This window comes from Balaenoptera acutorostrata, chromosome 1 (assembly GCF_949987535.1).
Source record: "Balaenoptera acutorostrata chromosome 1, mBalAcu1.1, whole genome shotgun sequence".
Lineage (NCBI taxonomy): Eukaryota > Metazoa > Chordata > Mammalia > Artiodactyla > Balaenopteridae > Balaenoptera > Balaenoptera acutorostrata.
This window is the reverse complement of record NC_080064.1, coordinates 15,983,875-16,011,817: the sequence shown is the minus strand read 5'-3', so window position 1 is coordinate 16,011,817 and position 27,943 is coordinate 15,983,875. Positions and strand designations below refer to the sequence as shown.

Genomic DNA, 27,943 nt, shown 5'->3' with positions numbered 1-27,943 from the left:
AGTCCTTTCCCTACTCAGAGCCCAGGGACAGAGGAGTGAGGGCAGAGCTGGTGGGGGAGAAACAACTTCTTCTGGAACTCTCTGCACAGTGGCCTACTCCGGGGAGCACCAGGCACTTGCAGATTAATTTTTAACATGACCCAGGGGAGTCCAAAGGGCTGAGTTCCCACCTCTGAGATCATGAGATCCTATTCCCTTCCAGGGGTCTCTGGCCCGTGGGGGAGGCAGCAGGAGAGCTGGACCCAAAGGTGCACCCTCTGTGGCAACCCTCTGTGCATCTCTGACCAAGGTGAGCCAGGATATGTCTGCAGTGTTTCCCTCCCCTCACAGGTCATGGCTGCAAGGACACAGGGGAGGAGGAGGAGTTTGTCTGCCTGGGGGTGGGGGGCAGCAGGAAAAGCCCCAGAGAGGAGGTGATACTGCAGCTGGATCTTGAAGGACAAGTAGTTCACCAGTGAGTTGAGCAGGGAAGGGCATTCCAAGAAGAGGGAACAGCTTGAACAATGGCTCAGAGATGCTGTCCACTTCTGTTTCCCTATAGTGATTAATGGTAAAGTCTTTAACGTGTCACGTGTATGGGGGCTTGTTCTGGGGCCTGCAGAGGAAGATGCAGGGGAGGGTATTCTAGGCCCTGCCAGTCTCAGATAAAACATATCCCAAATGATTGACTGGATCGGGTAGCCGTGAAATGGGGGACATCAGAGTTTGATGGGTGCCTGTCAAGTGTGAGGTCTTGCGCTGGGCGCTGTGACACACCTGCCATCCTCACAGCCGCCTTGTAGGGGAGGAGGGCTGCCCATTGTACAGATGAGGATACTGAGGCTCTGAGAGATGAAATCTGTTGCACAGGGTCCTTCAACAAGCAAGAGAGTGGCAGAACCAAGATATGACACAAGATTTTTATGACCCTAAATGCCATCCAGGGAGAGGACAACAGGTTCAGTAAGACATGTGGCAAAAATGCAGCTGTGTTTTGCTCCTGCCCCTGGGCGGCTCAGTGGAGCTTGGGCCGTTCCCGTAGCAAGCCTGGTTCTTCAAAGAGCGGGGCCTCCTGCTCTCCCTGGGGTGGGGCTCTGGGGGTGCAGAGGGCCCCTTTGCTACACAGGGAGACCACATTCTCCTGGCTTTGCTCCTACTTCTCTGTCGTCTCCATCCTTGGCTTCTTCTCTGCTCAACCACCAAGCACAGAGGGGTCTCTGCCTCTGTCCACATTCACTCCTCTCCTCTCCCAGGTGATTTCATCCAGAATTATGGCTTGAAATGCCATCGAGAATCATCACTTCCAAACTTACATGCCTCGTTCTTGGAAATAGTCTTGCTTATCCAGCTGTCCACTTGGCCTCTCCGTTTGGATGTTTATTAGCATCATAACTCGAGGAAATCTGAAACAAAACTTCTGTCCTCACCCGATCCCCGACCTGTCCCTGCCCCTGCCCTTGTGTGTCCCTCAGTTAAAGGTATGATCAGTTACTCAGGCCACAAACCTAGAAGTGACCCTCTATGCCTTGCTTTCCTTCATCCCCCATTCACTCCATCACCAGGCTCTGGCTCTACCTTCAAAATACATTTTGAATTCAGCCACTCCTCCCCATCTTCACCACTGCAGCCCTGGTCTACGGCACCACCGGTTCACAGCTAGACCTCTAATTGGTCTTCCTGCTTCCTCTCTTACTCCCTCTCCCAATTCCATCCTTTAAAAAGGGGTCTGAGTGAGCTTTTGAAAACACAAACAACCCCGCAGTCTCCACTAATTGGAATAGAACCCAAAGCCTTCACTGTGGCTTATGCAGCCCTGCCCACCTCTCTGGCCTCATGTCCTGTGAGTCTCCATCACCCACTAGCCACATTCAACACACCAAGGACGTTCTCATCATAGGATCTTTGCGCAGGTTGTTCTCTCTCCTGGATGTCTCTTCCCGGGGGGCCTTCAAACGGCATCTGCTTTGAGAGCCTTTCCTGACTGCATCTCCCCATCACTCTCTCCTGTTACCCCACTCACTTTCCTTCAGAGGGCGCTTCACTATCTGATAACATTAGCTATGGGCTGACTGTCTGTCTAGAATGGCAGATGGATGTCTATGTTGTCTCCTGGGCACCTATGGCCTGGCACACTGTAGAGGTTCAAAAAACATGTGAAAAGGAGGGAAGAAGCCCCCCAAAGTACAGTTCAGGGCAAACTCTGGGGCCCCAGAAAAGACCCAAGAGTCATAGTAGATTTGTCCACCTTGGTTACTTAACCTTAAATAACTGCCCATTGGGGCCACCTGGTCTCTGTCTGAAATTCCTTTCTCCCTGCATTCAAGAGTAGTCAGGATAAAGTCCACCCAAGGCAGCCCTTAACCTCCTAATCTGCAGCCACCACAGGCAGATTTAAGGTGACCTCAAAGAATTCTCCAATAACAATTCACCTTACACTGAGGTAACTAGAAAGGCCAACAGAGAGGGTTCCCAAAGCAAAGAAACTTGGATCCATAATATGATAATGACTACATTTGACTGAGCTATTATTTCATGCCAAACAAGATATAATGCTTTCCATACATTTTCTTATTCAATCCTCAGAGACACACCTTGAGGCTGTTGTATTCATTATCTACTGCTGTGTAACAAACTACCTTAACATGGAGTGGTTTAAAGGAATGACCATTTTACTTGCTCGCAATTCGGTAGGCCAGCAATTTGAACTGTACTCAGCTGGGCAGTTCTTTTGCCGGTCATGCCTGGGGTCACTCACGTGCAATCATCCAAGGGAACAAATGGGTTCAAGAGGTTTAACATGGCTTTGCTCACATGTCTGGAGGTTGGTGCTGACTGTTGACCAGGTCAGGTGTCTCCAGCAAGCCAGCTTGGGCTTCTTCCAGGGGATGGCAGAGTTCCAGGACAGCAAGCCCCAGTGTGCAGCATTTTTCAAGCCTTTGCTTGAGTCACGTTTGCTGATGTCCCATTGCCAGAGGAAGTCACACTACCAAGCCCAGAGTCAATGTGAGAGGGGACTTACACAAGGAGAGATAATTCATCAGAGGCCATTACTGAACAATCTATCATGGAAGTTAGTATGTTATTATCCATGTTTTTTAAGTGAGGAAACGGGGAATCAGAAAGGGTAAGAAACATGCTCCAGGTCACATGGCTACGAAGAGGCAGAGTGGAACAGAAATCCTTGGCTCACAAGCCTCAGGATCTCCACTGCTTTGCAAAGGCAATTAAGTCCCCACTGTGAGGAACCAAATTCCCACCAAGGGAAATGATATCAAGCTCATCTTCACCAGGCTCTCAGGTACACTCCTTTTATTACATCCAGTCAAAATCACATCAGCTGGGGGGCTTCCTTGGTGGCGCAGTGGTTGAGAATCTGCCTGCCAATGCAGGGGGACACGGGTTCGAGCCCTGGTCTGGGAGGATCCCACATGCCGCGGAGCAACTGGGCCCGTGAGCCACAATTGCTGAGCCTGCGTGTCTGGAGCCTGTGCTCTGCAACAAGAGAGGCCGCGATAGTGAGAGGCCCGCGCACCGCGATGAAGAGTGGCCCCCACTTGCCGCAACTGGAGAAAGCCCTCCACAGAAACGAAGACCCGACGCAGCCAAAAATAAATAAATAAATAGTCAATTTGTATTTGTAACCTAAAATATTAAAAAAAAAAAATCACATCAGCTGGGATTTTCCTGGTGGCTCAGTGGTTAAGAATCCACCTGCCAGGCTTCCCTGGTGGCACAGTGGTTGAGAATCTGCCTGCTAATGCAGGGGACACGGGTTCGAGCCCTGGGCTGGGAAGATCCCACATGCCGCGGAGCAACTGGGCCCGTGAGCCACAATTGCTGAGCCTGCGCGTCTGGAGCCTGTGCTCCGCAACAAGAGAGGCCACGATAGTGAGAGGCCTGCGCACCGCGATGAAGAGTGGCCCCCGCTTGCCGCAACTGGAGAAAGCCCTAGCACAGAAACGAAGACCCAACATAACAATCAATCAATCAATAAATCTTAAAAAAAAAAAAAAAAAAAAGAATCCACCTGCCAAGTCAGGGGACACGTGTTCAAGCCCTGGTCCGGGAAGATCCCACATGCCGCGGAGTAGCTAAGCCCATGTGCCACAACTACTGAACCTGTGCTCTAGAGCCTGCGAGCCACAACTACTCAGCCCATGTGACACAACTACTGAAGCCGGCGTGCCTAGAGCCTGTGCTCCTTCCGCGATAAGAGAAGCCACCACAATGAGAAGCCCGCACACCACAACAAAGATTAGCCCCTGCTCGCTGCAACTAGAGAAAGCCCGCGAGCAGCAACGAAGACCCAACGCGGCCAAAAATAAAAATAAATAAATAAGATAAATTTATAAGCGCTTCCCTGGTGGTGCAGTGGTTAAGAATCTGCCTGCCAATGCAGGGGACCCAGGTTCGAGCCCTGGACCGGGAAGATCCCACATGCCATGGAGCAACTAAGCCCGTGTGCCCCAACTACTGAGCCTGTGCTCTAGAGCCTGCGAGCCACAACTACTGAGCCTGTGTGCCACAACTACAGAAGCCCGTGTGCCTAGAGCCCGTGCTCCACAACAAGAGAAGCCACCGCAATGAGAAGTCCGCACGCTGCAATGAAGAGTAGCCCCCGCTCGCCGCAACTAGAGAAAGCCTGCGCACAACAGTGAAGACCCAACACAGCCAAAAATAAATAAGTAAAATAAATAAAAATAAATGTAAAAAAATTTATAAAACAAAAATCGCATCAGCGTAAGTTACTTCTGTTTCTCAGGCTGCTCATCTGTAAAGTGGGTCTAGTAACAGAGCTCTCTTTTCACTATTGTGTTTATTGTCTGTTCTTGCCCTGCTAGAATGGAAGCCCCTTGAGGGCTGGGATTTTTGTCTGTGTTGTTCACTGCTCTAACCCCAGTGCCTAGAACAGTGCCTGGAATAGAGTAGCTTCTCAATAAATCTTTGTTGAGTGACTAAATGGATGGATGGATGAGTGGGGGATTAGGAGCAGGATAGGTGGGAGAAGATGAGGAAAGGATAGAGCCATGGCTTTGAGAAAGCTTAAAAAAAAATTGAAAAGCCACTGGCTTCTCTTTTCTGCCTGGAATGGTTTGCAAACCACCTACTTGGTCTTCAAGCCTGTGGTGAAACCCCTCATCCCTCATGCAAAGTCTAATCAGGTGGGGCAAGGGGGTCGCCTCTCTTCAGGGATGCCCACTTTTTTTTGGCTCTGCCCTCCTTAGCGCTCAGCGTCCTCTCCATTCAGCTGGCAGATGAGGAAAGCAAAAACAAGGCTCGCTCAGGGCAGGAATGCGAAAGAGGCTCACATGCCATTGGCTAGAACGTAGTCACATGGCCGCACCCGGCAGCAAGGGAGGCTGGGAAATGTGTAGTCACGCCTCTGCAGGGAGAGATGACGGCTTTGGGGGTCATCTTGCCAGTCTCTTCCACGACCATTTCTAGCCCAGAGATTTCATAACCTTGGAATTTTCCATCTCGTAGCACCCACTTTCCTTACACCACTCTACTTTTTCTTTTCCATACATGTGTCTCCTTCTAACAGAATGTATTCATTTACTATGTTTTTTATTTATTATTGGCCTCTCTTCACTAGGATGCGGGCTCCACAAGGGTAAAGATCTTTGGTGTTCTGTTCACCACTGTCTCCTCAGGACCCAGGACAGGGCCTGGCGTGCAGAAGGCACTCAATATTTATCAAAAGAAAGTTGAATGGATGCGAGTGTGGCCCTCTGGCCTGCAGCCTGATACTGAGAGCACAGTAAGCCCTAGACAGATGGTAAGTCTCTCCTCTGCCTGCTGGGAAAACCACAGTGGGGTCTGGGGAGTGTCCGGGCCTGGCTGAGAAAGGGCGCTGTGCCTGAGCCTTCCCAGGTGACTTGCCCCGTGCAGGGTGGCAGCCCTCTTCCTTGGCACAGCTCCACACCCAGGATGCCCGGACTCCTGACTCCATTCAGACCAAGAGGCTTGCCTCTCTGGAGAAGCGGCCATTGCAGCCGAGTCACCTGTACTCCGTGCGGTCCTCATGCACAGGGCAGCCTATACCAGTTCATTTTCCAAGACAGAACCTGATTTTTTATGTTTATTAAAAATATTTATTTTATTTTTTATTGTTTTGGCCACACTGGGAGGCTTGTGGAATCTTAGTTCCTTGACCAGGGGTTGAACCTGCACCCTCGGCCATGAAAGTGTGGAGTCCTAACCACTGGACTGCCAGGGAATTCCCTGGAACTTGGTTTTTTAAATGTAAAACACAGAAGGGAGCTTGGTTCCTCTTTTCCAATTCTGTGGGACAAACACAGTGGTCAGGTGGCAACTTCAGAACATTCGAGCTATAGAGCCGTCCAGCTTCCATAGCCTTCCTGTGCCTCATTTTCGAGAGAAGGAGACAAAGTCCAGAGAGGTAAAGAGACTTGACCAAGGTTGCCCAGGGTTCCGGTGACAAAGAACTCCCGGGCAGTGCCCACAGCATGCTCCCAGAGGACAGGTGTCTAGGTCCCCCTCCTGGCTGGTTCCCTTCTCTGGGCAAGGCACCAGTGATGGGAAGGGCACAAGGAGACAAGAAGAAATGGCTTGGGGCGGTGGGGTGGGGGTGTGAGGAGAGACCACCCAGAGCTCCTCCTGGAAGCACACAGTGTGGTCAGGGACCAAGCAGAGAGGAGGGTAGAGGCAGCAGAGAAGGGTGGTGGCCTGAGGGCTCAGAGAGAGGTTCTGGTCCTGGCTTTGAAGGTGAAGAAAGAACGTCATCCTGACTTGTCGCCTTTTAATCCTTGCAGCATCCCACCCCCTCCCAACCTCTATGGAAGCTGCCAGCCAGCACTCTCTCTAGGAGCCAGGGCCACCAGCCTCCACAGCCCTGTTGTAGCACAAACACCTCTTGGTGCAGAGGAAGCACCACTGGACAAGCAATCAGGAGACTTGGGCTCTATCAATTCAAATCATTACTAAACACCTACTACTTGCCAGGCACTGTCTTCAGCAGGCAAGGGCTCTGCCTCATGGGGCTTCTATTCTAATAGGGGAGACTGTTGATGAACAGACAGACAAACACATGCCTGAGATCATTACAGATGATGACAACAAGCAGGATAATGGGACAGATGATGGCTGAACAGGTTAGTTTGAGTCGTGGGGAGGGTGGAAACAAGGAGGGCCTCTCTGAAGAGGTGACATTGGAGCTGTGATCTGTATGTGAGAAGGTGGCAGCCATGTAAAAACCTGAGAGAGGTGTGGTCCCTCCCCGGGAAGTGGCAAGTGCAAATGCCCTGAGGCAGAAATGAGCTTGTGTTTGGGCAAATATGACCGGTGAGAGGGACAAGAGGAAGAGTATAAAAAGAGGCTCCTTCCCTTTGTCATTATCTCTGTGGGATTTGAGTACATCTTATCTCCTTATTTGACCCCTAAATTTTGGGCATCTGTAAATTTAAACAAACCTTTCTTGGTCCTATTTCCAATTTTTATTTTAACATCTTTTGTACAGAGGACAGGATATTATTAGTCTGAGAGTCAGAAGACCTAAATTATGGCCCCAGAGTTTTCAGTAGCAAGCAGTGTGACCTTGGACAAATCCCTTTTCTCATCTTTAAACCAGGAGATTGGACCACAAGCTCTAAAGGCCCTTCCGGCTGAGACATCCCAGCACTGAGAATTCATGTTAACTCTTCTTGATCCTATTTATTTTCAGCCCACATGTGGATCTGCTCAGGATACATCTGCTCCTTCTTCCAGGATCTGCACACATTTATTAGATGCTTTTAAAAACGCGAGACAACCTGCACAGACATTAGCAGGAGATGGTCGAATATATCATGCAGCTATTAAAAGAAGAATGACTTACACTAAAATCCCCTGAGCTGGACGGAAGCGCATGATGTAAGTGACAAAACTAGCTGTGGGATGTTAGAGAAAGACCCTGTTTTTGTGAAAACCAAACGACACAATCTCTGTGTGTGTGTGCATGTGGGTTTGTTTATGCTCACAAGTCAGGAGAAAGGTGGGAGAGAATAAGCAACAGTCTGCAACATTAGTTATCTAGGAGTGTGTGTGTGTGTGTGTGTGTGTGTGTGTGCGTGCACGTGCACACGTGTGCATGCTTCCTCTAAAGGCAGCAGCACACTTCCCAGAACTCATCCCACCCTCTGGGTCTGTTTATCAATGAGATTCTGGCAGAGGGTACGTGATGCCGGTCTCCGAGTTTGTGTCCTTTGGAGACTGAGGGAGGTAGAGAGGAATAGGTGTGGGCAGTGTCCACTTTGATCTTGGAATGTCCCTCTCACCTCCTGGCACCTGCGCCTCTATTTCAAAGGCTGCTGAATGATCACAATCTGAGGCTGGTTTTGGTGGCAAGAGATGCACCAGAGCTGTCCAGGGCCTGTGGGATCCAAGATCACAGGCACGATTACAACATGAGAAGCAGATGCTCCAGCCTGCTGTTTCCTGCTCCTGCTTTAGGACTTCAGAGGCAGCTTGGGCTGCAAGGGTCTTCTGGGGCCTCCCTGGCCATCCCTTTGACTGCAGACGGGATGAAACCAGCCATCCCTCCAGGCTACCCTGGGGGGCGGTGTGTGTGGGGAGCTTATTGTTTGAGCTTCTTCCTGGTCATGTAACTCTCCCCTCCAGGGAATCCCTGCAGATGTCTATTTTAAACCTCCCTTGCTGCCGTCTGTGTTCATTTCCTTTGCCTGGGCTCCTCCCCCCAAATAGGAACCCTTCAGCTTGGATGTTGTGGAGCGGCCTCACTCCAGCTTTATTGTCCGTAAGGAAGTCCCTAAGGAAGCACCCTGCCCCGCATATGGTGCTTGAAGCTTTTCAAAGCCTCTCATGTTGCATCCCATTTGAATGGCCCCTTACAAGAATCCTCTGAGGCAGAAATACCTAGGAGTACTGCCTCCATACTACAGAAGAAATGGGGATGCAGAGCAGTTCAGTGACTTGTCCATGTCCCGGAATGAATAACAGGCAGTTCTGGGTCTTTGACTCTGAGATCAGCCTGCTCGGGTCCCGATCCATCATCAGAGGTGCCCCCTCCACTTTGAAGGTCTCCTGGGAGATTGGCTCAGTGGCCAAATTTAAATCTGATGAGCCGACTCCCCAGTTGCAGGGGAGTGGACCAGGGTGGGCTCATGATCTGGGGTGACCACCTAGAGCCTTGTGCTCTAGCATTTGAACGAAGGCCAGAAACTGAGCGAAGAGGCACGTGGAATCAGGGTCAGAGCCATGTGCTGATTGAAGGCGTGGAGGGATGGGCACTATGAGCTCCATCCACAGAGGGAAAACTGGGAAGGTGTGCGAGGGGCAGCCCGGATGGGAGACCGGGTGACCTCGGAGAGGGGCAGGGCCTGGGGACTTCTAGATCCCCTGAGCTGCCTGATGTCCCACAATCAGGCGACCCTGGCAGACCCTGAAGCTTTTCAACAATCCCCCTTTTCCAGAGCTGGGGACCTGATGAGAGCAGAGACGGCAGGGCCAGGGCTCTCTTAGATGCAAGCGACAGAAGGCCCAACTCACACTGGCTTAAGCAAAAAGTACAGCTTATTGGCTCAAGGCGCTGAAAACTCCAGGGGCAGACCTGGGCAGGTCCAGTGAGATCCAGGGGCTCAAGTGATGCTTCGGGGCTTGTGGCCTGCTCTGCTTTTCCCTGCTGGCCTCTCAGCCTCTCTCTCTTCATGGTGGCAAGATAGCTGCCAGCAACACCAGACATACTCCCTACCTCTCAGCAACTCCACCAGAAAGTGAGCGTCTCTCTTCCTAAGAGTTTCAACGAAAGTCCCAGAACTAAGTTCCACTGGCTCTGACCATGTCACGTGCCCATTCCAGAACCAATCTCTGGGGCTAAGGATACAGGATATTCTGATTGCTCAGGCCTGGATCACACGTTCTCCTCTGGAGCCCATGTGTATGAAGTCAGCTCCGCCCAAAGCCCAGGGACCAAGAGCAGAGAATGATGGTTTCACCAGGAGCATCAGGGCAGTGGGTCTCAAGAAGAGTGCGTTAGTCAAGGTAAGCTACGTGCTGCAATAAACCCCCCAACATGTCAGTGGCTAACACAGTACAATTTCATTTCTTGCTCCCATTGCTGGCAGGGCTGGGGCTCTACTTCACGTGCCCATTCAGGGACCCAGGCTGGTGGAGGCTCTGTCATCTTCATCATATAGCTTCCAAGGACACCCTGGGTGATGACATCCGGCAGGCCAGCAGGAGAATGAAGCAAAGGCTACGTTTTGTTTGGTCCAGGCCCTGGGAGTGACACTCATCAGTTGTATTGGCCAGAACTCAGTCACATGATCACATCTCAGTGCAGGGGAGGATGGGGAGGCAGTCTCTACCATAAAGGGGAGATGGATGAATGCTGGGCAGACAAAAACAAGATCCACCTGAGCTTTCCAAGTCCTTTAGCCTTTGTCAAGGGTTCCCAGCATGCCGCAGTACCGGCCCAATCTTCCCGGCTGAGGTCTCCTTTATGATGGCTTGAACTCCACCTTCCCACTTAATGCCTCACCTGCCCAACCTCTTTCCCTCTCACGTTGAGTGGTGAGGAGGCTCAGTTATTCTGGATCAGTTGACAAACCCATATGTGCTTTATGGACAGGAGGCAGTCGAGCAAAGGGAGAGAGAGGACAGTTTTGGCTCAGAGACTCGTCAGATCTGCGTGTCAGCCCCGTGATCCTTTTCGGCTGTCCTCTACTGGTCCTTAAGCCAGCAGCCCCCTCCTCTTCTCCATAGCCTGTAGCTAAGGGCAGACAGGGACTTGAGGGAAGCTGATCCGTCACTCACAAAGGACTGGCATCTCAGCTTTCTGTAGACCTTAGCTGGGAAGACTATGTGACAACATTGCTGCCGGCAGCAGCTAAACATTCATTCATTCATTCATTCACTTACCTCTGAAGTGCTTACTGTTTGCCTGGCATTGCGCTGGGTGCTAAGGCAAAAAGGAGATACAAAAGCTTAAGATATTAGATCTAATCTAGTGTTAAGGCGATCAGGCTTATGTCAGTTGAACAACTGGAGATGAAAATAAGACAAGCTGAAGCTGAATCTTCTACCGTGATTTAGAGATGATGCCACCCCAGGGCATGAACAAACAGCATCTTTAGTGTCTCAGGGACCAGGCACCTGATCTCCTCATCCCAGAGCTGTCAGTAAGGGGAGCTCCAGGTAAAATCATAATAATCAACATAATAGCAGCAGCTACAACTTATTATGGGCGCCAGGCACTGTGCTAAATAAATTATCCAAGTGCAAAGCTTTCATTCTCCCAACAACCGTATAAAATCCAGACTCACCCACCCCTGTTTTCACAGATGGAAAATCAAGGCTCTAAAAGCCTTCAGAAACCTGCTCCAAGTTATAAAGCCATCAGGTGGCAGCTCTGGGAAGGGCAGTCAGGTCTATCTGATGCTCACGCCCAGGTTTGGCCGCCTGTGTGTTAAATTAGAGATGGCATCTGTCTGGATGGTCCTCCCGCTGCCCAGACAGCACACCTGGAGTTGGCTGGTCTCCTCCAGGAGCTGCTCTGTATTGTGAGTGGCAGCCCTTTGCTGGGGCTGGGCTAGACCAGAGAGTGAGAAGGCCCAGTCCTGGGGATTTGGAGCTCAGAGCGGACCCCGGGGACAGAGGCTTCAGTTTCTTCCACTGGCCTCATCTCTTGAGCTGCTGTTTTTCTCCCCAGGAATAGCCGTCCATCTGAGCAGGGCGTCTGAGGATAGCTCTCCTTCAGCATCTCCAGGCGGAAGCCTGGCAGAAGGAACACTTCTCCACCCACTTGGTTTCCTATTCCATGAGGGCTCTTCCATCTGGCTCATTCATTCATGTGTTCATTCAACAAATTAATATTGAGCCTCACTCTCTGCCCTGCCGTGGTCAGGGTACTGAAGGGGGTGGGGAAATGAAGATGGATCAGCATGAGAGACAAGACACTTCCATATAAACAGGAATCCCCGGGGTAACCTGATGAGGACCACGAGAAAAGTATAGGCCACGTCCTGTGTGTTTGAGAGGAGAGATCACCCCCAGGTTTGGCAGGAGTGGGGGAAGGGTGTGCATTAAGGAAAGTTCTGAGGAGGTGGGATTTGTGCTGGGCCTTGAAGAGAGGGTAGGATTGGACACATGCAGCGGAAGGAAAGGACATTTGCGGTAGTGAGAATAGCAGGGGCACGAGCCTGGAGGTGGGAGCACGTGGCCACGTCTGGGGCCTGGGAGCACGTCCATGTGTGGAAGAGAAGCAGCAGGAATCAGGATGGCATTGGTGGGCCAACTCTACCCTGTCAGCTGTGAGCTGTGGCACAGTCACCCCAGTCACAGCCCAGCCCCTCCGGAGCAGGATCAGGAGAGCAGGAAATAAGGCCCCAGAGGCCCCGGGAAGAGGCTGGCTCAGCTGAGACACACTGAGTTGTCCCCGGCTGTCTGTTGCTCTTGGAAAGCCCTCCATTGACACATTCACACTCCAGCGTTACTTCTCAGGCCTAGCTGACCCAATGGACCTAAGACACACACAGCATGGGGGCTGGAAGGAAAGTTTAAAGGGCATCTCACCCAGTGTTTAAAACTCGAAAAAGAAAAATCTGTAGGGTCCCATTATTCAACTGGAATCCCATAAACCCCAAAGGGAAAACAGAGAAGATGCTCCAGTTAAAGCAGGTGGGGGGTGGCCTCCCCATTCCGTCTCCCCGTCACTCCCCACAGCAGCTCCCAGGGCACCCCTGGGAAATCTAGGACTGGGAGAACTCTCCCATTTTTATTTTACAGGTGGGGACTCTGGTGCTGGAAAAGAGCCACAGGGACACCAGATGGCTTGCCCAGTGCTTCAGGGATCTTCTTGAGCTTGTGTCTAAGATCGGGGGAGAAGGGCAGTCAGTGCATAGGTGGAGGGGGTCTGGTTTTCCAGGATGCATCTTCCACCTTTGGTAGCAACGATGCTTGGGGCCTGCTGGCTGGGGCTGCCCTCAGCACCCACTCTGTGGCCTGGTGGCAGTTGGCACTGTGCTGGCTCCCCTGTGGCTTATCTCATCCTCAACCCACTGTGGGAGGGAAGGTGGACCAGGTCCTTCCTCCATCACACACACTGAGAATGGAGATGTGGAAGTTAGGATTAGTGGTTAGGATTCCGGGCTTTCACTGCCATGGTCCTGGTCAGGGAGCTGAGATCCCGCAAGCTACACAGCGTGGCCAAAAGAGAGAGAGAGAGAGAGGGGGGGGGAGAAAACAACTTATAATCACTGTTACCAGGGAGAGTGGAGTGGACGTGGGGGGAAGGCGCACACTAAAAATCCTAATCTAAAGAGAAGAATCCTATGGGTAAAATGGTTGTTCTTCACATGTGCTGGGCATTTTATTATCTGCCAAAGCTTTTTCACAGACATGATTCTATTTACTTCTTATAATCAGCCTGTGAGGTAGATATTAGCCCCCTCCCATTTTACCACTGATAACGGTGAGGCTCAGAGAGGCTGAGTGAGTTGCCCAACATCATACAGCTGGTAAGGAGGCAGGGACAGTCCTTTCACTCTGGTCTTCTAACTCCAGGTCTAGCGAGCATACTGTGAGCAAGGAAAGGAAGAAGGCAGTTCTGTGTGTGTGTGTGTCTGTGTGTGTGTGTGTCTATGTTTTGGGAGGCTGCCAGAGAAGCGTGGAGGAGCAGAGGCTAAGGCTGGGAGCGTGCTCGTGAATTATTATATTGCAAGTGTTCCTTTAATTATATGCATTTCACTTGAGAATATAAGAGGCACAGGGAAGGGACTCCTGGACCGCTAGGACCTAGCTTAGTGCCTGTCCCAAGGCAGGCATTTAGTAAATTTCTGCCGCAAGCATCTGATTAAAGAGGGTGTGTTTATGACCTTGTTGCTGGGTGAGGTTGTCTCTAACGCAAGAGGCTGCGTTGGAGCCCATCCTCCTCTCCCGGGGCTGACATCTTCCCACTTCCTTCTCTCCTTCTGCATATGGGGAGAAACACCAACAAATCCCCTGGAAATGCATAAGAGGGAAGCAGTGAACATGCCGGGCATCCCTGTCACCCCCCAAACATGTGAAGTCAAGCCCAGCTTTCCCCTTCAAAGTGCACCCCCCCCCCGACCCTGCCTGGGTTCCTCCAGGGTGACGTGGCAGTGGTACCCTCTGTTCCAGCAGCTCCAGGAAGCAGAACAAGCCTGATTGCTGGTGATTGCAGAGGCCACTCATCTGGGCTCTGGACAACTCTGGGATCAGTGCCCAGCTCAGCACAGAAGTAAAGAAGATATCCAAGCTCAGGACTCCTGCTGTTATAATGGTCTGGACAGATCTCTCCAGCTCCTCTGAAAGCAAACTGGGTTGCCCACCCCTCTCCCTTACATCCTTGAGGAGACCCAGCAAATACCACCTGCTTTGACATGCATACACATGAATCTTCTCAAAGATACATGGCTGATGAGAAGGCCCCAGCCCAGTGACCCCTCCCTGCCCAATGTCCCAGAGACACTTGTGTTTGGTGCCCAGGCAGAGAGACATTCCGGGACGCCGAGACAGACAGCTGACACCCCTTCCAGGCTTGGCACAGGTGATGTGCACCTGCTACTGTCTCCTTTCCCGACATGAAGGGAACAGCTTCCTGGCAGCAGCCCCTTCGTCCCCCCATATCCTGAGAGTTGGCTCCAGCTGCTAAAGGGGATACTTCCAGGGGTCTTCTCCTGCCCTTTAAGGTTCTGATGATAATCTTTTCACCCCCAGCAGGCCTGGCATCAAACACAACACAGGAGTGGTGACAGGCTGAAAAAGCAGGAACACTTTATTTACAGTGATCATTTGGTGACACATAGATCTTTGGGCTTTTGGTGGCCTTGCTGAGAGACACGTGGGCAGGGGCCCGCTCTCTCTGTTGGGTTCCCGCATCCTCCTGCCTCATCCTGCTATGAGAATCCAGCTGCTGTCAGGACCCTCACGCTCTGACAAGCCTCAACTTGGGGGCATCCCTCCTGTGTCCATTTTCTGGGTAGCCAGTGTCCTCAAGCACTGCCAGAGGTCCTCCTCACCTCCTCTGGAGGCCTCGTCTTGGTCCTGGTTGTGGGGCGCCTAGGGGGGAACCACACACATCGGTATGCAGAAAGATGGGGTGGGTGAGGAGTCCTGTGGCGGGTGGCAGGTGCCAGGGCACAGGCTTGGACAGCCATCTGGTGCAGGGAGCTGTTACCTGGCCCAGCCTGTGGTTGGGGTTGGTAGGAACGTCCCAGTCTTCTCCAGAGCCAGAGGAGTGAAGTCCCAGAAGTCCTCCAAGGGGTAGAGAGGCCAGGCATAGAGAAGTCTTCCTTGTGTGTATGGCAGCGGACTCAGTTGCCACTTTGGGCCCGGCCTCAATTCTCCGGGGCTACTTACTCTTCCCCCTACAAGAATGCCTCCCCAGCGTTGGTCTCATCCCAGGGAGGAAGGCTAGTCTGGTCAAGGGCAGGACCACTGCCTCCACCTGGCCAAGATCCAAGGCCACCCTCCTGGATTTCTGGAAACGGTCTCCCCCACTTCTCTTGAGAGGATGTTTGGGGAGGGAGGGCGTGGTCTATGGGTAAGGAGACTTGGTGTGAAGCGTAGGGGGCAAATCCACAATGGAGGGCTCCGGGAGACTCAGGTGGGGGGAGAGGTGAGCACTGAATCCTGTTTCTCCCCCATCTGGTTCCCCAATACAAGGGCGTGTCAGGCGTCACCGTGAGCCAGGACGAGGCTCGAGCGGACAACAGAGACCACGAGGGAGGCAAGGGCCGGGGTACCAGGGGGAGCCGTAGCGGTCAGGGCCGGGGTTAGAGGCTGTAAGTCAGGCCGGCCGGGTCTGGGGCCGCAAGTCCTGTCCCTTCGGCTCTCAGCGCGCCTGGCCCGCCCGCTCCCGGGGGCCGGCCTTCCAGCGGCGAGGCTGCGAGGGCGGCGGAGGCGCCGGGGCGCCCCGCAGGCTGCACGTCCTCAGCTCCCGGGCCAGGCTGAGCACCTCCGGCCGCTCGCTCTGGGGGGCTCCTTCCTCGCGCTCCTCCGCCTCCTCGTCCTGGTCCTCGTCCTCCTCCTGGATGCTGCTGAGGCGCGGCGCCCCGCGGCCGCGCTCGGCGGCCGGCGGCCGGTAGGCGCACTTGGCGTTGAGCAGCCGGCGCAGCGGGGCGCGGGGCACAGAGGCGGCGGCGCCCCCCGCGAGGAGGTGCTGCTGGCGCACGTGGCGCGCGTCGCTCTGGCGCTGCAGGCGCTTGAAGTCGCTGAAAGCCGCCAGCGCGGTCTGGCGGAGCAGGCGGGCCAGGGCGCGCGCCTTGTGCGCCCGCGCCAGCAGCACGGCGTGGCAGCGCAGCACCACGGCCTTGTGGCGCGCCTGGTGGCGGTAGACCCAGGCGAAGACGCGCGGGTGGCGCCCGTCCGCCGTGCAGTAGGTGATGCGCGGCAGCAGGTAGGCGTGCGCCGATCTGCGGCCCCCCGAGCCCCCAGAGCCGCTGCGCTCGCACGGCTGCATGCGGATGCCGTGCGGCCCTAGCGTCAGCTTCATCTTGGTGCCCCCGCCCGGCCCGCAGCGCGCCCAGATCTTGCCCACGGCGTCGTCGGTGCAGCCGTCGCCCTTGGCGTGCAGGGTGACGGCGTTGCCCAGGTACCACACGGTGTAGGTCGGGTCCTCCTTGTTGAGCTCCACTTTCTGGCGCCGGCTGCGGAACACGCGGCCCAGGCGCTCCAGCGGCCAGTCGGGCAGCAGGTCCGGGCAGGAGCGCAGGAAGCTGGAGAGCAGCGACGTATAGGCGAGCCCCGGGCTCAGGCTCTTCGCCTTGCACTTGGCCTCGTCCTCCACCAGCACGAATTTGTTACGTCTCCACGGCAGCATCGCGGCGGCGCCCAGAGGGGCTGGGGACGCCGCGAGCTCACGGGCGTCCTGCCCGGCGGCCGGGGGAAGGGAGGGCGCGCAGAAGCCCGCGGCCCCGGGCTTTCGAGAAGCTGGGCGGCGCCGGAGACAGTCGGTTCCCAGAGATGCCAGGCAGGGCTAGCTAGCTTCGCAGATGCCCGGTGCCCAGCCGGGCTGGCAGCCGAGATGCCCGGGCGGCGGCCGAGCGTCCGGGAACAGCGTCCCCCGGGAGTCGCTCCAGCCGTCCGGGAAGCAAGGAGGGGCAGGGGATGGGCGGGGAGGAGACGCCCCCCAGGCCCGAATAGGGGGGATCCCACGCTCCCCGCCGCCCAAATTGCGGCGGCAGGGAGGTCGCCGGAGCCGGGGCTGGCGGCTGGCTGCTCGGAGGGGTGGACCGAGAGAGCGCGACTGCGGTGGGGACTCCTTCAGGCGTCGCGGCTCCACCTCCCCGGGCTGCCTACATCACCGGGCGGGACCGCTAGCTCTCTTGTCCCCTCCTCTCGCCCTCCTCTCTCTCCTCCCCCGCGCAGGCTAGCAGTGCTCTTCGCCCGAGACCCAGCACAGGCGCGGTGGATCGGGTTTAATCATTATCGTCGGAGGGGAAGGGGTGGAGGGGGAAGTTAAGGAGTAGGAATCTCCTGAAATCCACCGGAGGGCTTTGCCAACGCAAATTTCTCAGGTCTCACTGGTGGTCTCTAAGCTCCTCCTGGAGCGTTCGGTATTCCCCTCCTCTTTCTAGGATTCCCATTGCCCCTCACATCCCTACCCGCATCTCTGAGAGTGAGTTCGGGTGGGTTCCTGATGGGCCGGCCTGGCTCACTTTGCCTCTTGTCTGCACAGCAGAAAGCCAGATGAGGTGGCCGAGCAGTGCAATGGAAAAGTACTGTCGCTTGGTGAAGCTTTCTCCCAGGTTCTTCCAAGGTCGTGGGCCAGGCTCCTGCGCCTGAGCTGGGAGACCAGTCACAGCTCCAGCGGCTGGTAGTGGCCCTCGCCTGGACTAAAGCCGGGAGGGTACTCTCTGAGGGTGGGGAACCTTCCAGAGTGGTCCTGGGTCTGTGGGAATTGCAGATTAAAAGCTCCTTTGGCCAAAGGGCAGCCTCTGGACTCTCCCGGGATTAAACAGATACCACTCCTGTGTGTGATCACCTCTCCTCCTCCCTGCCGCCACCTCCGGGGGGTTTGCATTCATTATCTCATTATTGCAGGACTACCCAGGCTCTCAGTTAAGCGACTTGCCCAAGGTCACAAGGCTGACAGGAGGTGGAACTGGGGCTCCACTCAGGCTCGGGTGACCCACGACAGGGCCCTCACTCTTCTATGAGTCCACTGTTCGCTGCATATGGGTGGGGCGTTTTCCACCCTCCCCTGCGACCTTCCAGTGGGGCCTCTTACTAGGGAGGGGTTCTAGTGTACTGGCAAAGAGACACTTGTCCCTGGGTATGGGGACACATCTGCCCCTTTCAGGATTTGTTAAATCACAAGCTCCCTAGAATCTCAGGACTGTTCTGATGGGGGCCCAGGAGTCTCCTACAGAGCCAACACCCAAGCCCTTTCGGTGGCTTCAGAACAGGTCATTCGGGGAGTCTTCCAGGTCAGGAATGAGCCCTGAGGCTTGGGCTAGGCCAGGCCAAGCCAGGTGACCTCCCAGAGTGGGGACAGTGGGAAGATGATATGTCCCACAGCCTGGCCACATTCGTCCCAGGCCAGCCGGTTGGGCTCAGAATCCCTGGGGGGATGGGGTGGGGGGATAAAAGCAACCCTCCCCCTCACAAGGCTGCCTCACTGAATGCTCCTAAAATGACATGCAAATAAAGAATAGGAAATTACTTGGAACTGCAGAATCTTAGCTTCAGTGGGGGCCTCAGAGACTACCTGGTCCACTGCAGCCTCATTTTATTTTATTTTTAAGGTAGAAATGTCTTTATGGCTTGTTGCTGATTATAAAAGTAATACATGCTTGTGGTAAAAAAAAATCACTCCAGAAGGACATGGAGGTCTCCTACTGTCCCCATGCCATAGCCATGGCCTTATTTCTCCATCAGAGGACAGGCTCTGAGAGGCACAAGGATCCACCCACTGGACCTCACTGCCTCGGGGTCCTCTTCGCCACAAGCATCAGGAGGCTGGTGGGAGCAGCCAGCAGCAAAGTTTCCACTTGCAAGGCTGAGATATCTCCAAGCTTTCGGGAAGGCGTAGCCTCCTGGGGTTGCTAGAGTTAATGTATCATGACACAGGAAGCCCAGTTAAATTTGAATTTCAGCTAAATGACCATTTCTTTAGTATAAGTGTGTCCCAAGCATTGCCTGCATTCCACCGGTAACTAAGCCTCCTGCCTCTCAGAGAACAGGAAGGGGTGGGGCGCTGCATTTGGGAGCCGAGTGTAGGCTCGCTCCCCTAGTCCTGCTTCTGTTCTGTTCCCACTGCTTTTGGAATATCCTGGCGGGGGGTTGGGCGTGGGGAGGGTTACCCGGGACTGTGTTGAGATCACAGTGTGCAAGGGTCTGTTTTGTTTGTTTGTTTGTTTTTAATTTTTATTTTTGGCCACGCGGCATATGGGATCTTAGTTCCCTAAGGGGAACCTGTGCCCCTGCAGTGGAAGTGCAGAGTCTTAACCACCGGACCACCAGGGAAGTCCTGCAAGGGTGTGTTTATGTTAAGTCCTCTGGACCACAAAGCAGCATTTGACATCGTTAGCCATTTTGTTACCTTGTGGACAACTCACCTTGGCCTCCGTTGCAGGGATTTCCTCCCTCTGGCACCCGCTCTGGGACCATTCCTCCCTTCAGGGGCTCCTCCTTACACCCTCGGGCCTGGTGTCCTGCCTTCGGCTCCTCTTCTAAACTTGTTCCTTGGAAGGGTTCAGCTGCCCTAGAGCTCCCACTGTCCTGTCTATTCAGAAGATTGGAGAGGCCGGCCTGGTCCCATTCATCCAGGCAGAGTTCAAGGCCGTCCCCTCCCTTAAGTCTTCCTTCCCTTCTCTCCCGTCCATGGTAGGAGCTCCCAGCTTTGTACCAGAGCAGTACCATCACGGCTTCACAGACTGGCATGTAGTTGGATTTTTTTTTCTTTTTTCAATTTAATTTTTAGCTCTAGCATATGTATACTGGTATTAGTTGAAAAAGTCATATAACTGCCTTATAGTAGACGTATAATTAAAAACTCAGTCCCCTACCCCATGCTTTCCCCAGTCTCAAGTCTCACTTCCAAAGACAACCCCTCTTTCATGCATTTTAGATGGTACTTCTGTCATATGCCTCCTTATTTTTAAATAACACACCTAATTCAGATTTTCCACTTTTTGAAACTTTTATCTATTGCCTCTCGTCTATGGAAGGTGAAGATTTAATGCCTTTTCATCTACCCACATCCCACACATTATTTTCCCTTCCTTCCTCTCAGTTTAGTTATATCATTTTGTTGCTGTGGCATCAGTATTCAGTGTTTAAGTATTATGACTATGTAACTATTGTTCATAGCTGAGCATTGAAGTGTGTTATGATTTCATTTTTCCTTACTGGAAAACATTTTTGCTTTTCTAGAGGTATTTAATCACCTTATTAAAAAACAAAAACAAAACAAAACAAAAAAAACTTCCTTAGGTACCCATCACTAATTCATCCCCCAACTGTCCAGCGGTACCATAAAATGTCTCTCTACCTGGTTGAACACACCAGGTGGTCCTTCAGGTCTCTGTGTTTCTTAGAGACACCCCTCCTGAGGCATCCTCCCTGGGCTCCAACCTGGACTGCTTACCCTACAGACCTGTAGAGCTATCGTCCTGGGACCTTGTTTTACTACCACCCTGGAAATTTCCTTTGATTCTTTCCTGTGTTGGATCCTGTTTTCTGGTTCCCTTGCTTTCTGCCTTCCCCCCAACCCCCGCTCCCAAACAGGGTTTATTTCCTTGTTTTGGTAGAGCATGTATTCCAGTAGCTTTGATTGCTAGTTCTGCTGGGTGTAGAGTTCTAGACTGGAAATAAATTTCCCTCAGGATTTTGAGGAGTTGATCCATGGTTGCTGTTGAAAAGTCAAGTGACATTCTGATAGCCGATCCTGTGCGTGTGTGACTTGATTTTTCTCTCTGAAAGTATTTAGGATCTCTCAGAGGTCTAAAGTTTCAAATGATGTGCATTTACTACGGGCACTTCTTGGGGAACCTTTCAATCTGGAAATCAATCTCTTAATCTGAAAATCAATTTTGGGGGCATTTCTTTGTGCTGATTCCCTCCATTTCATTTCTGTTTTTGTTTTTTCTATTTTAGTTGGATGTTGGACCTCTTGGATTGATCCTCTAATTTTTCAAAATGTTCTTTCCAATTTTCCATTTAAAAAATGTTTGTTGTATTTTCTGGGACGTTACCTCAACTTTATCTTCCAACTTTTCTATTTGGATTTTTTTTTATGTCTCTTCTCATAATTTTTCACTTCTAAGAGCAATTTCTTGTTCTTTTTTTATAGCATCCTGTTCTTGTTCATGGACATATTATCTCCTGTTCCTCTCAAAATATTAATTATAGTTGCTTTAAATTTTTTTTAAAATTTTAATTGTGGTAAAATACACATAACACTTACAATCTTAACCATTCTTTTTTAAAAAAAATTATTTATTGATTTATTTATTGGCTGTGTTGGGTCTTCATTGCTGCATGTGGGCTTTCTCTAGTTGTGGAGAGTGGGTGCTACTCTTCATTGCGGTGCGTGGGCTTCTCAGAGCGCAGTCTCAGTAGTTGTGGCACACGGGCTTAGTTGCTTCGTGGCATGTGGGATCCTCTGGGACCAGGGCTCAAACCCGTGCCCCCTGCATTGGCAGGGGGGTTCTTAACCACTGCGCCACCAGGGAAGTCCCGATCTTAACCATTCTTAAGCGTACAGTTCAGTATTGTTAAGTATATTCACATTGTTGGGCAACCGATCTTTAGAACTTTTCATCTTGCAAAATCAATACTTTGTGCTAACAAAACAACTCTCCATTTCTCCCCCAGTCCCCACCACCCCCACCCCCAGCCCCTGGCAACCATCATTCAACCCTCTGTCTCTATGAATCTGACTACTCTAGGTACCTTATGTAAGTGGAATCACACAGTATTTCTCTTTTTGTGACTGGCTTATTTCACTTAGCATAATGTCTTCAATGTTCATCCGTGTTGTAGCATGTGTCAGTATTTCCATCATTTTTAAGGCTGAACAATAATCCACTGTATGTATATAACATATTTTGTTTAGCCATTCATCCGCTGATGGACACTTGGGTTGCTTCCACCTTTTGGCTATTGTGAATAATGTCGCCATGGACATGGGTGTATAAATATTTCTTGGAGGGACTTCCCTGGTGGCGCAGAGGTTAAGAATCCACCTGCCAATGCAGGGGACATGGGTTCGAGCCCTGGTCTGGGAAGATCCCACATGCCGCGGAGCAACTAAGCCCGTGTGCCACAACTACTGAGCCTGTGCTCTAGAGCCCGCGAACCACAACGACTGAGCCCATGTGCCACAACTACTGACGCCCGCGCGCCTAGAGCCCATGCTCCACAGCAAGAGAAGCCACCACAATGAGAAGCCCCTGTGTGCACTGCAACGAAGAGTAGCCCCCGCTTGCCACGACCAGAGAAAGCCCGCGCGCAGCAACGAAGACCCAACGCAGCCAAAAATAAATAAATAAATATACTAAAAAAAAAAAATTTCTTGGAGACCCTGCTTTCAATTCTTCTGGGTGTATAACCAGAAGTGGAATTGCTGGATCATATGGTAATTCTATTTTTTAAAAAAATAAATTTATTTATTTACTTATTTTGGGGTGGGTCTGCGTTGGGTCTTCATTGCTGTGTGTGGGCTTTCTCCAGCTGTGACGAGCGGGGGCTACTCTTTGTGGCGGTGTGGGGGCTTCTCTTGTTGCGGAGCACGGGCTCTAGGCACACGGGCTTCAGTAGTTGTGGCACGTGGGCTCAGTAGTTGTGGCTTGCAGGCTCTAGAGCACAGGCTCAGTAGTTGTGGCGCACGGGCTTAGTTGCTCCGTGGCATGTGGGATCTTCCCAGACCAGGGCTCGAACCTGTGTTCCCTGCATTGGCAGGCAGATTCTTAACCACTGTGCCACCAGGGAAGTCCCTCTCATTGTGGTTTTGATTTGCATTTCCCTAATTAGTGATGTTGAGTATTTCTTCATGTGCTTGTTGGCTATTCGTATATTTTCTTTAGAGAGATGGCTATTCAAATTTATTTTTTTGTTGTTGTATTGTAGGAGGTCTTTATAGATTCTGGATATTAACCTCTTATCAGATATATGATTTGCAAATATTTTGTCCTGTTCCTTAGGTTGCTTTTTAATTCTGTTGATCATGCTCTTTGATGCACAGAAATTTTAAATTCTGATGTAGTCCACTTTGTCTGTTTTTACTTTTGTTGCCTGTGCTTTGGTGTCATATCCAAGAAATCACTGCCAAATCCAATGTCATGCAGCTTTCCCTCATGTCTTCTTCTAAGAGTTTATAGTTTTAGGTCTTATTTTTAAGTCTTTGATCCATTTTTGAGTTAGTTTTGGTATATGATGTAAGGCAAGGGCCCAACATCATTCTTTTGCACGTTGGTATCTAGTTTTCCTAACGCCATTTGTTGAAATGACTGTTTTTTCCCCATTGATTGGTTTCGGCACCCTTGTTGAAAATCGTTTGACCATATATGCAAGCATTTGTTTCCATCTCTATTCTAGTCCATTCGTCTATATGTCTGTCTTTATGCCAGTACCACACTGTTTTGATTACTATAGCTTTGTAATAAGTTTTGAAATCAGGAAGTGTGAGACCTCCAACTTTATTCTTTTTCAGGGTCCTCTGAGATTCCATATGAATTTTAGGATTGATTTTTCTTTTTCTGAAAAAAAAATACCATTGGGATTTTGATAGGGTTTGCATTAAATCTGTAAATTGCTTTGGGTAGCATTGGCATCTTAACAATATGAAGTCTTCCAATCCATGAACACGAATGTCTTGCCACTTATTTGTGTTGTTTTTAATTTTTTTCAGGAACATTTTGTAGTTTTCAGTGTTCAAGTCTTTCCCCTCCTTGGTGAAGTTTATTCCTAAGTATTTTATTCTTTCTGATGCTATTGTAAATGGAATTTTTTTCTTAATTTCCTTTTCAGAAATTGTTCATGGCTAGTGAATAAAATGCAACTGAGTTTTGTGTGTTGATTTTGTATCTGGTCATTTTGCTGAATTTATTTATTCTAAGGTTTTTGTGGAATCTTTAGGGTTTTCTAATGATAGTTGTTTTTTTTTTGTTGTTGTTGTTGTTTTATTTCTTTGGTGTTTTTTTTTGCGTTGGGTCTTCGTTGCTGTGCATGGGCTTTAGTTGTGGCGAGCGGAGGCTACCCTTCGCTGCGGTGCGTGGGCTTCTCACTGCGGTGGCCTCTCTTGTTGCGGAGCATGGGCTCTTGGCATGTGGGCTCAGTAGTTGTGGCTCATGGGCTCCAGAGCATAGGCTCAGCAGCTGTGGCACACAGGTCCATTTGCTCCGTGGCACGTGGGATCTTCCAGGACCAGGGCTTGAACCTGGGTCCCCTGCATTGGCAGGTGGACTCTCAACCACTGTGCCACCGGGGAAGTCCATGATAGTTGTTTTTAAAAGTTTTTTTTTTTTTCAGTTTCATGCATTGCTCTTCTCCCTGAGTTCTTTCTGCATGTTTAAAAAAAAAAAATTAAAAGATGTACATCTCTGACTGTCATGCTTACAGCTTTCCTCTGATGTCTGGTAATCACTATCATCTAGCCCTATCTGAGAGGCACAAACACTGATTGGAAACTCTATGTATGGGAGGTGCAGGGGGATGAACAGGACTTGTCATATATGGGCCTCCTTGTCTGATGACATGCTCAGCCAGGTTACAAAGAAACTCTGGCAAAGACTCTCTCCTTGACCAAACTTGGCTCAGGCTCCTCTGAATCCTTTTCTCGACTAGGCCCCCTCCTTGTCCATCCTGCATCACCCAGTTTTAGCAAGAATCTTGTTAAGTCAGTTTAGACAGAATCCCCCACCCTGGATATCTGATCACTATCCTCACCCTCCCATCACCCCCTCTGTTGATGGCTGATCACCCGGGTCGGCCTTCAGCAAAGATCCTGCAAGTCGGTTTAGTCAGAATCCCTTCTTAGCTCTGACTTTTCCTCTTAGTAGTTTGCCCTCCACTGACCCTCCTCCCTGCTTCTTGGCTCTAAATGCCCCCTTGTTCTTGTTGTATTTGGAATTGACCCCAGTTCTATCCTGAGGTTTCTGTATTGCAGTCGTTCCTGAGTAAATCTGTTTTTAATCACTTTTCTTCACCCCTCCCCCCCAAATCTGTTTTTACCACTTTAACCACCATCCAGCTCTGTTTTTTTTTCTTTAACAGCCCTCCAATGTTGAGGTCTGTAGGTCTTTTCTTTTGGGCTGGCCAGGGTCCCCAGGGAGAACTCCTAGAGCCTCCTTGCCATGGGGGAGGGAATGTATAAACCCAGCTGCCAGCATTCTGGGGGCGGAGTAGAGATGGGGCCTCCTGGAGGTCTCACTGATCAGTAAGCAGGCTGCCACTTCATCCATGTTCAGGATGGTGCCTCCCTGCCCTCGGCCACGCCTGGGGTCCTCAGTCCAGAGGCGCCTTGGGTCCATCTCCCCAGAGAAGAAAGCTCCAGTGCAGGGGTGGGGTGGAAATCTCCATGCTGCTCCGGAGAGGGGAAGGTACCTAGGGCTCTCACTGCAGACTCTCACTGATCCTCGGTTTTTACATCTGACCTGCTGTCACCAGAGATGTCTGGTGCGTGGGATTCCTGGGTTTCTGGGGCTCCTCAGTATGACACGACTTGATTCTTTCTGGGTTTCCATGCTTTGCGCTCCACTGAGCTTGCTACCCCTTGTCAACGTGCCTTCCATCCTCCAACACGTTGTTAAAGCCTCTCAGCGGCTGTCATCGCCTCCTTCTTTTCTTTGTCAGTTTATGCCGCTTTTGTTCCTTTATTGTTGTTTTAGTGAGGCTTGGGGAATGAATGGGGACTTTATCTCAATGCTCCATGTCTAATGAAAATCTCTCCTCAGTACTTTTCTGATGGTTCATTATTGTGCTCAAGATTCATGTATCACATTCACTTGGTCTCATTATCATTTGTTCCTGGCAATGTAAACGTACCTCAATGCATACCAATCGATTAATTAATTCATATTTATTTATGCATTTATTCAGCAGCTTTGTTCTGACAAATGAGGAAGTTGGACTAATCGCCACAGTTCCTTCTGGTTTGGACATTCTACCATCATAGGAATCATTTTACTAAGTGGGTGCTGAGTTCAGAACTGGACACCGTGGGGGCACCTAGAGATAGGTAGAGATGTGTAAGACGTTCTCGTTGGAACCATCCTCCACGACGGCTCCCGGTGAGCCTCACCTCCTCGTATTCATGCCTGTGTGTGGCCCCCTCCACCCTGAATAGGGCTGACCTGAGTAATGAAAAAGATATTGTGGATATGACACTGGGTGATTTCTTTTTCTTTTTTTAAAAAATATTTATTTATTTATTTGGCTGTGCCGGGTCTTAGTTGTGGCATGCGGGATCTTTTAGTTGCAGCATGCAGGCTCTAGCTCCCCAACCAGGGATGGAACCCGGTGGGCCCCCAGTATTGGGAGTGCGGAGTCTTAGCCCCTGGACCACCAGGGAAGTCCTCAGCTCCAGGTGATTTCTGAGGCTAGAACTTGAAGGACATTGTGGCTACTGCCTTGTTCTCTCCTGGATCACTCTTGCTGGAAGGTACCAGCTGCCATGTCATGAGGACACTCAAGCAGCCCTACAGAGAAGTCCTCATGGCAAGGAACTAAGGCCTCCTGCCAGTTCACTACCCATGTGAGGAAGCCATCTTGGAAGTGGACCCTCCGCCCCAGCCAAGCCTTCAGATGACTGTAGCCCCAGCTGACATCTAGGCTGCAACCTCATGAGAGACCCTGAGCCAGAACCACGCAGCTCCCAAATTCCTGACCCACAGAAACTGTGAGATAATACACAGTTATTCTTGTTCTAAGTCACTAAGCTTTGGATTTGTTTTTTAGCAAAACATAACGAACATAATCCCCAGTCTGTCACACAGGCCCCCAAAGCTCTGATTGCATCCCCCTCTCCCTGCTGCCCAGCTTCCCTCTAAGACCCTCTTGCCTACATCTCTGTGCCTCAGCCATGCTTTACCAGCCTCCTCCCAGTGCCTCTAACCTCTGAGTACCGTCTTGCCCCAGGTCCTTTCCACATGCTGTTCCCTCTGGTCCTCATCCTTCTTTCTCATCTCCTCTTCCAGCCTATTCATCTTTCAAGCCATTGCTTAAAAGTCACTGCTCTTAGGGAAGTAGTTCCCTGAACTGTCCTGATTTCCTTGGTTGTGTCCCTCAAAGCACCCTTCAAAGCATTTATCAGAATTGTTATCAATTCATTATTTGTTTTTTTGTTGTTTTTTTTTTTGGCTGTGTTGGGTCTTCGTTGCTGCACACGGGCTTTCTCTAGTTGCGGTGAGCAGCAGCTATTCTTTGTTGCGGTGCACGGGCTTCTCATTGTGGTGGCTTCTCTTGTTGTGGAGCACGGGCTCTAGGTGTGCGGGCTTCAGTAACTGCAGCACGCGGGCTCAGTAGTTGTGGCACGTGAACCCTAGAGTGCACGGGCTTCAGTAGTTGCGGCGTGTGGGCTCTGGGGCGCGTGGGCTTCAGTAATTGTGGCTCGCAGGCTCTAGAGCGCAGGCTCAGTAGTTGTGGCGCACAGGCTTAGTTGCTCTGCAGCATGTGGGATCTTCCCAGACCAGGGCTCAAACCCGTGTCCCCTGCATTGGCAGGAGGATTCTTAACCACTGCGCCACCGGAAGTCCCTCAATTCATTATTTGTGTAATCATCTATTTAATGACTGCCTTCCTTTACTCCTAAGCCTCCAGGTACTCTCAGGGCAGGGAATGCATCCGTCTTTTCCACTGCTAACTCCACACTGCCCTGGATGGCATCAGGAACATAGTAGGTACTCAAAAGACAGTTGCTGAATAGCTGAGTGAGCTTGACTCAGTTTTCATTCTCTCCACTATGAGAAAAACAGCTTAGAGCAAATCCCTAATTGATGGCAGGTCAGTACATTATTCTTAAAGGACAGCACATACACTT

The 27,943-nt window shown here is 51.2% G+C and overlaps 1 protein-coding gene and 1 long non-coding RNA gene across 3 annotated transcripts; one reads left to right on the top strand and one right to left on the bottom strand.

Annotated features, from left to right (window-relative positions):
- The first annotated feature begins 214 nt into the window (after positions 1 to 214).
- On the top strand, positions 215 to 8,630 carry LOC103002902 (uncharacterized). Of its 2 annotated transcripts, none has more exons than XR_450399.1 (4): positions 215 to 289; positions 5,576 to 5,758; positions 7,708 to 7,851; positions 8,285 to 8,630. It is a non-coding gene; the product is annotated as an uncharacterized LOC103002902 (long non-coding RNA). The 2 variants fall into 2 exon arrangements; XR_450398.1 differs by having other exon boundaries at positions 7,664 to 7,851.
- A 4,755-nt stretch (positions 8,631 to 13,385) lies between these two features.
- On the bottom strand, positions 13,386 to 17,545 carry FAM43B (family with sequence similarity 43 member B). The gene is made up of 2 exons (XM_057553714.1): positions 14,086 to 17,545; positions 13,386 to 13,938 (listed from the first exon to the last, which is right to left on the bottom strand). The coding sequence occupies exon 1, from the start codon at positions 16,778 to 16,780 to the stop codon at positions 15,794 to 15,796; it is 987 nt and encodes a 328-aa protein (XP_057409697.1). The 5' UTR covers positions 16,781 to 17,545; the 3' UTR covers positions 13,386 to 13,938; positions 14,086 to 15,793.
- Between the last annotated feature and the right edge of the window lie 10,398 nt (positions 17,546 to 27,943).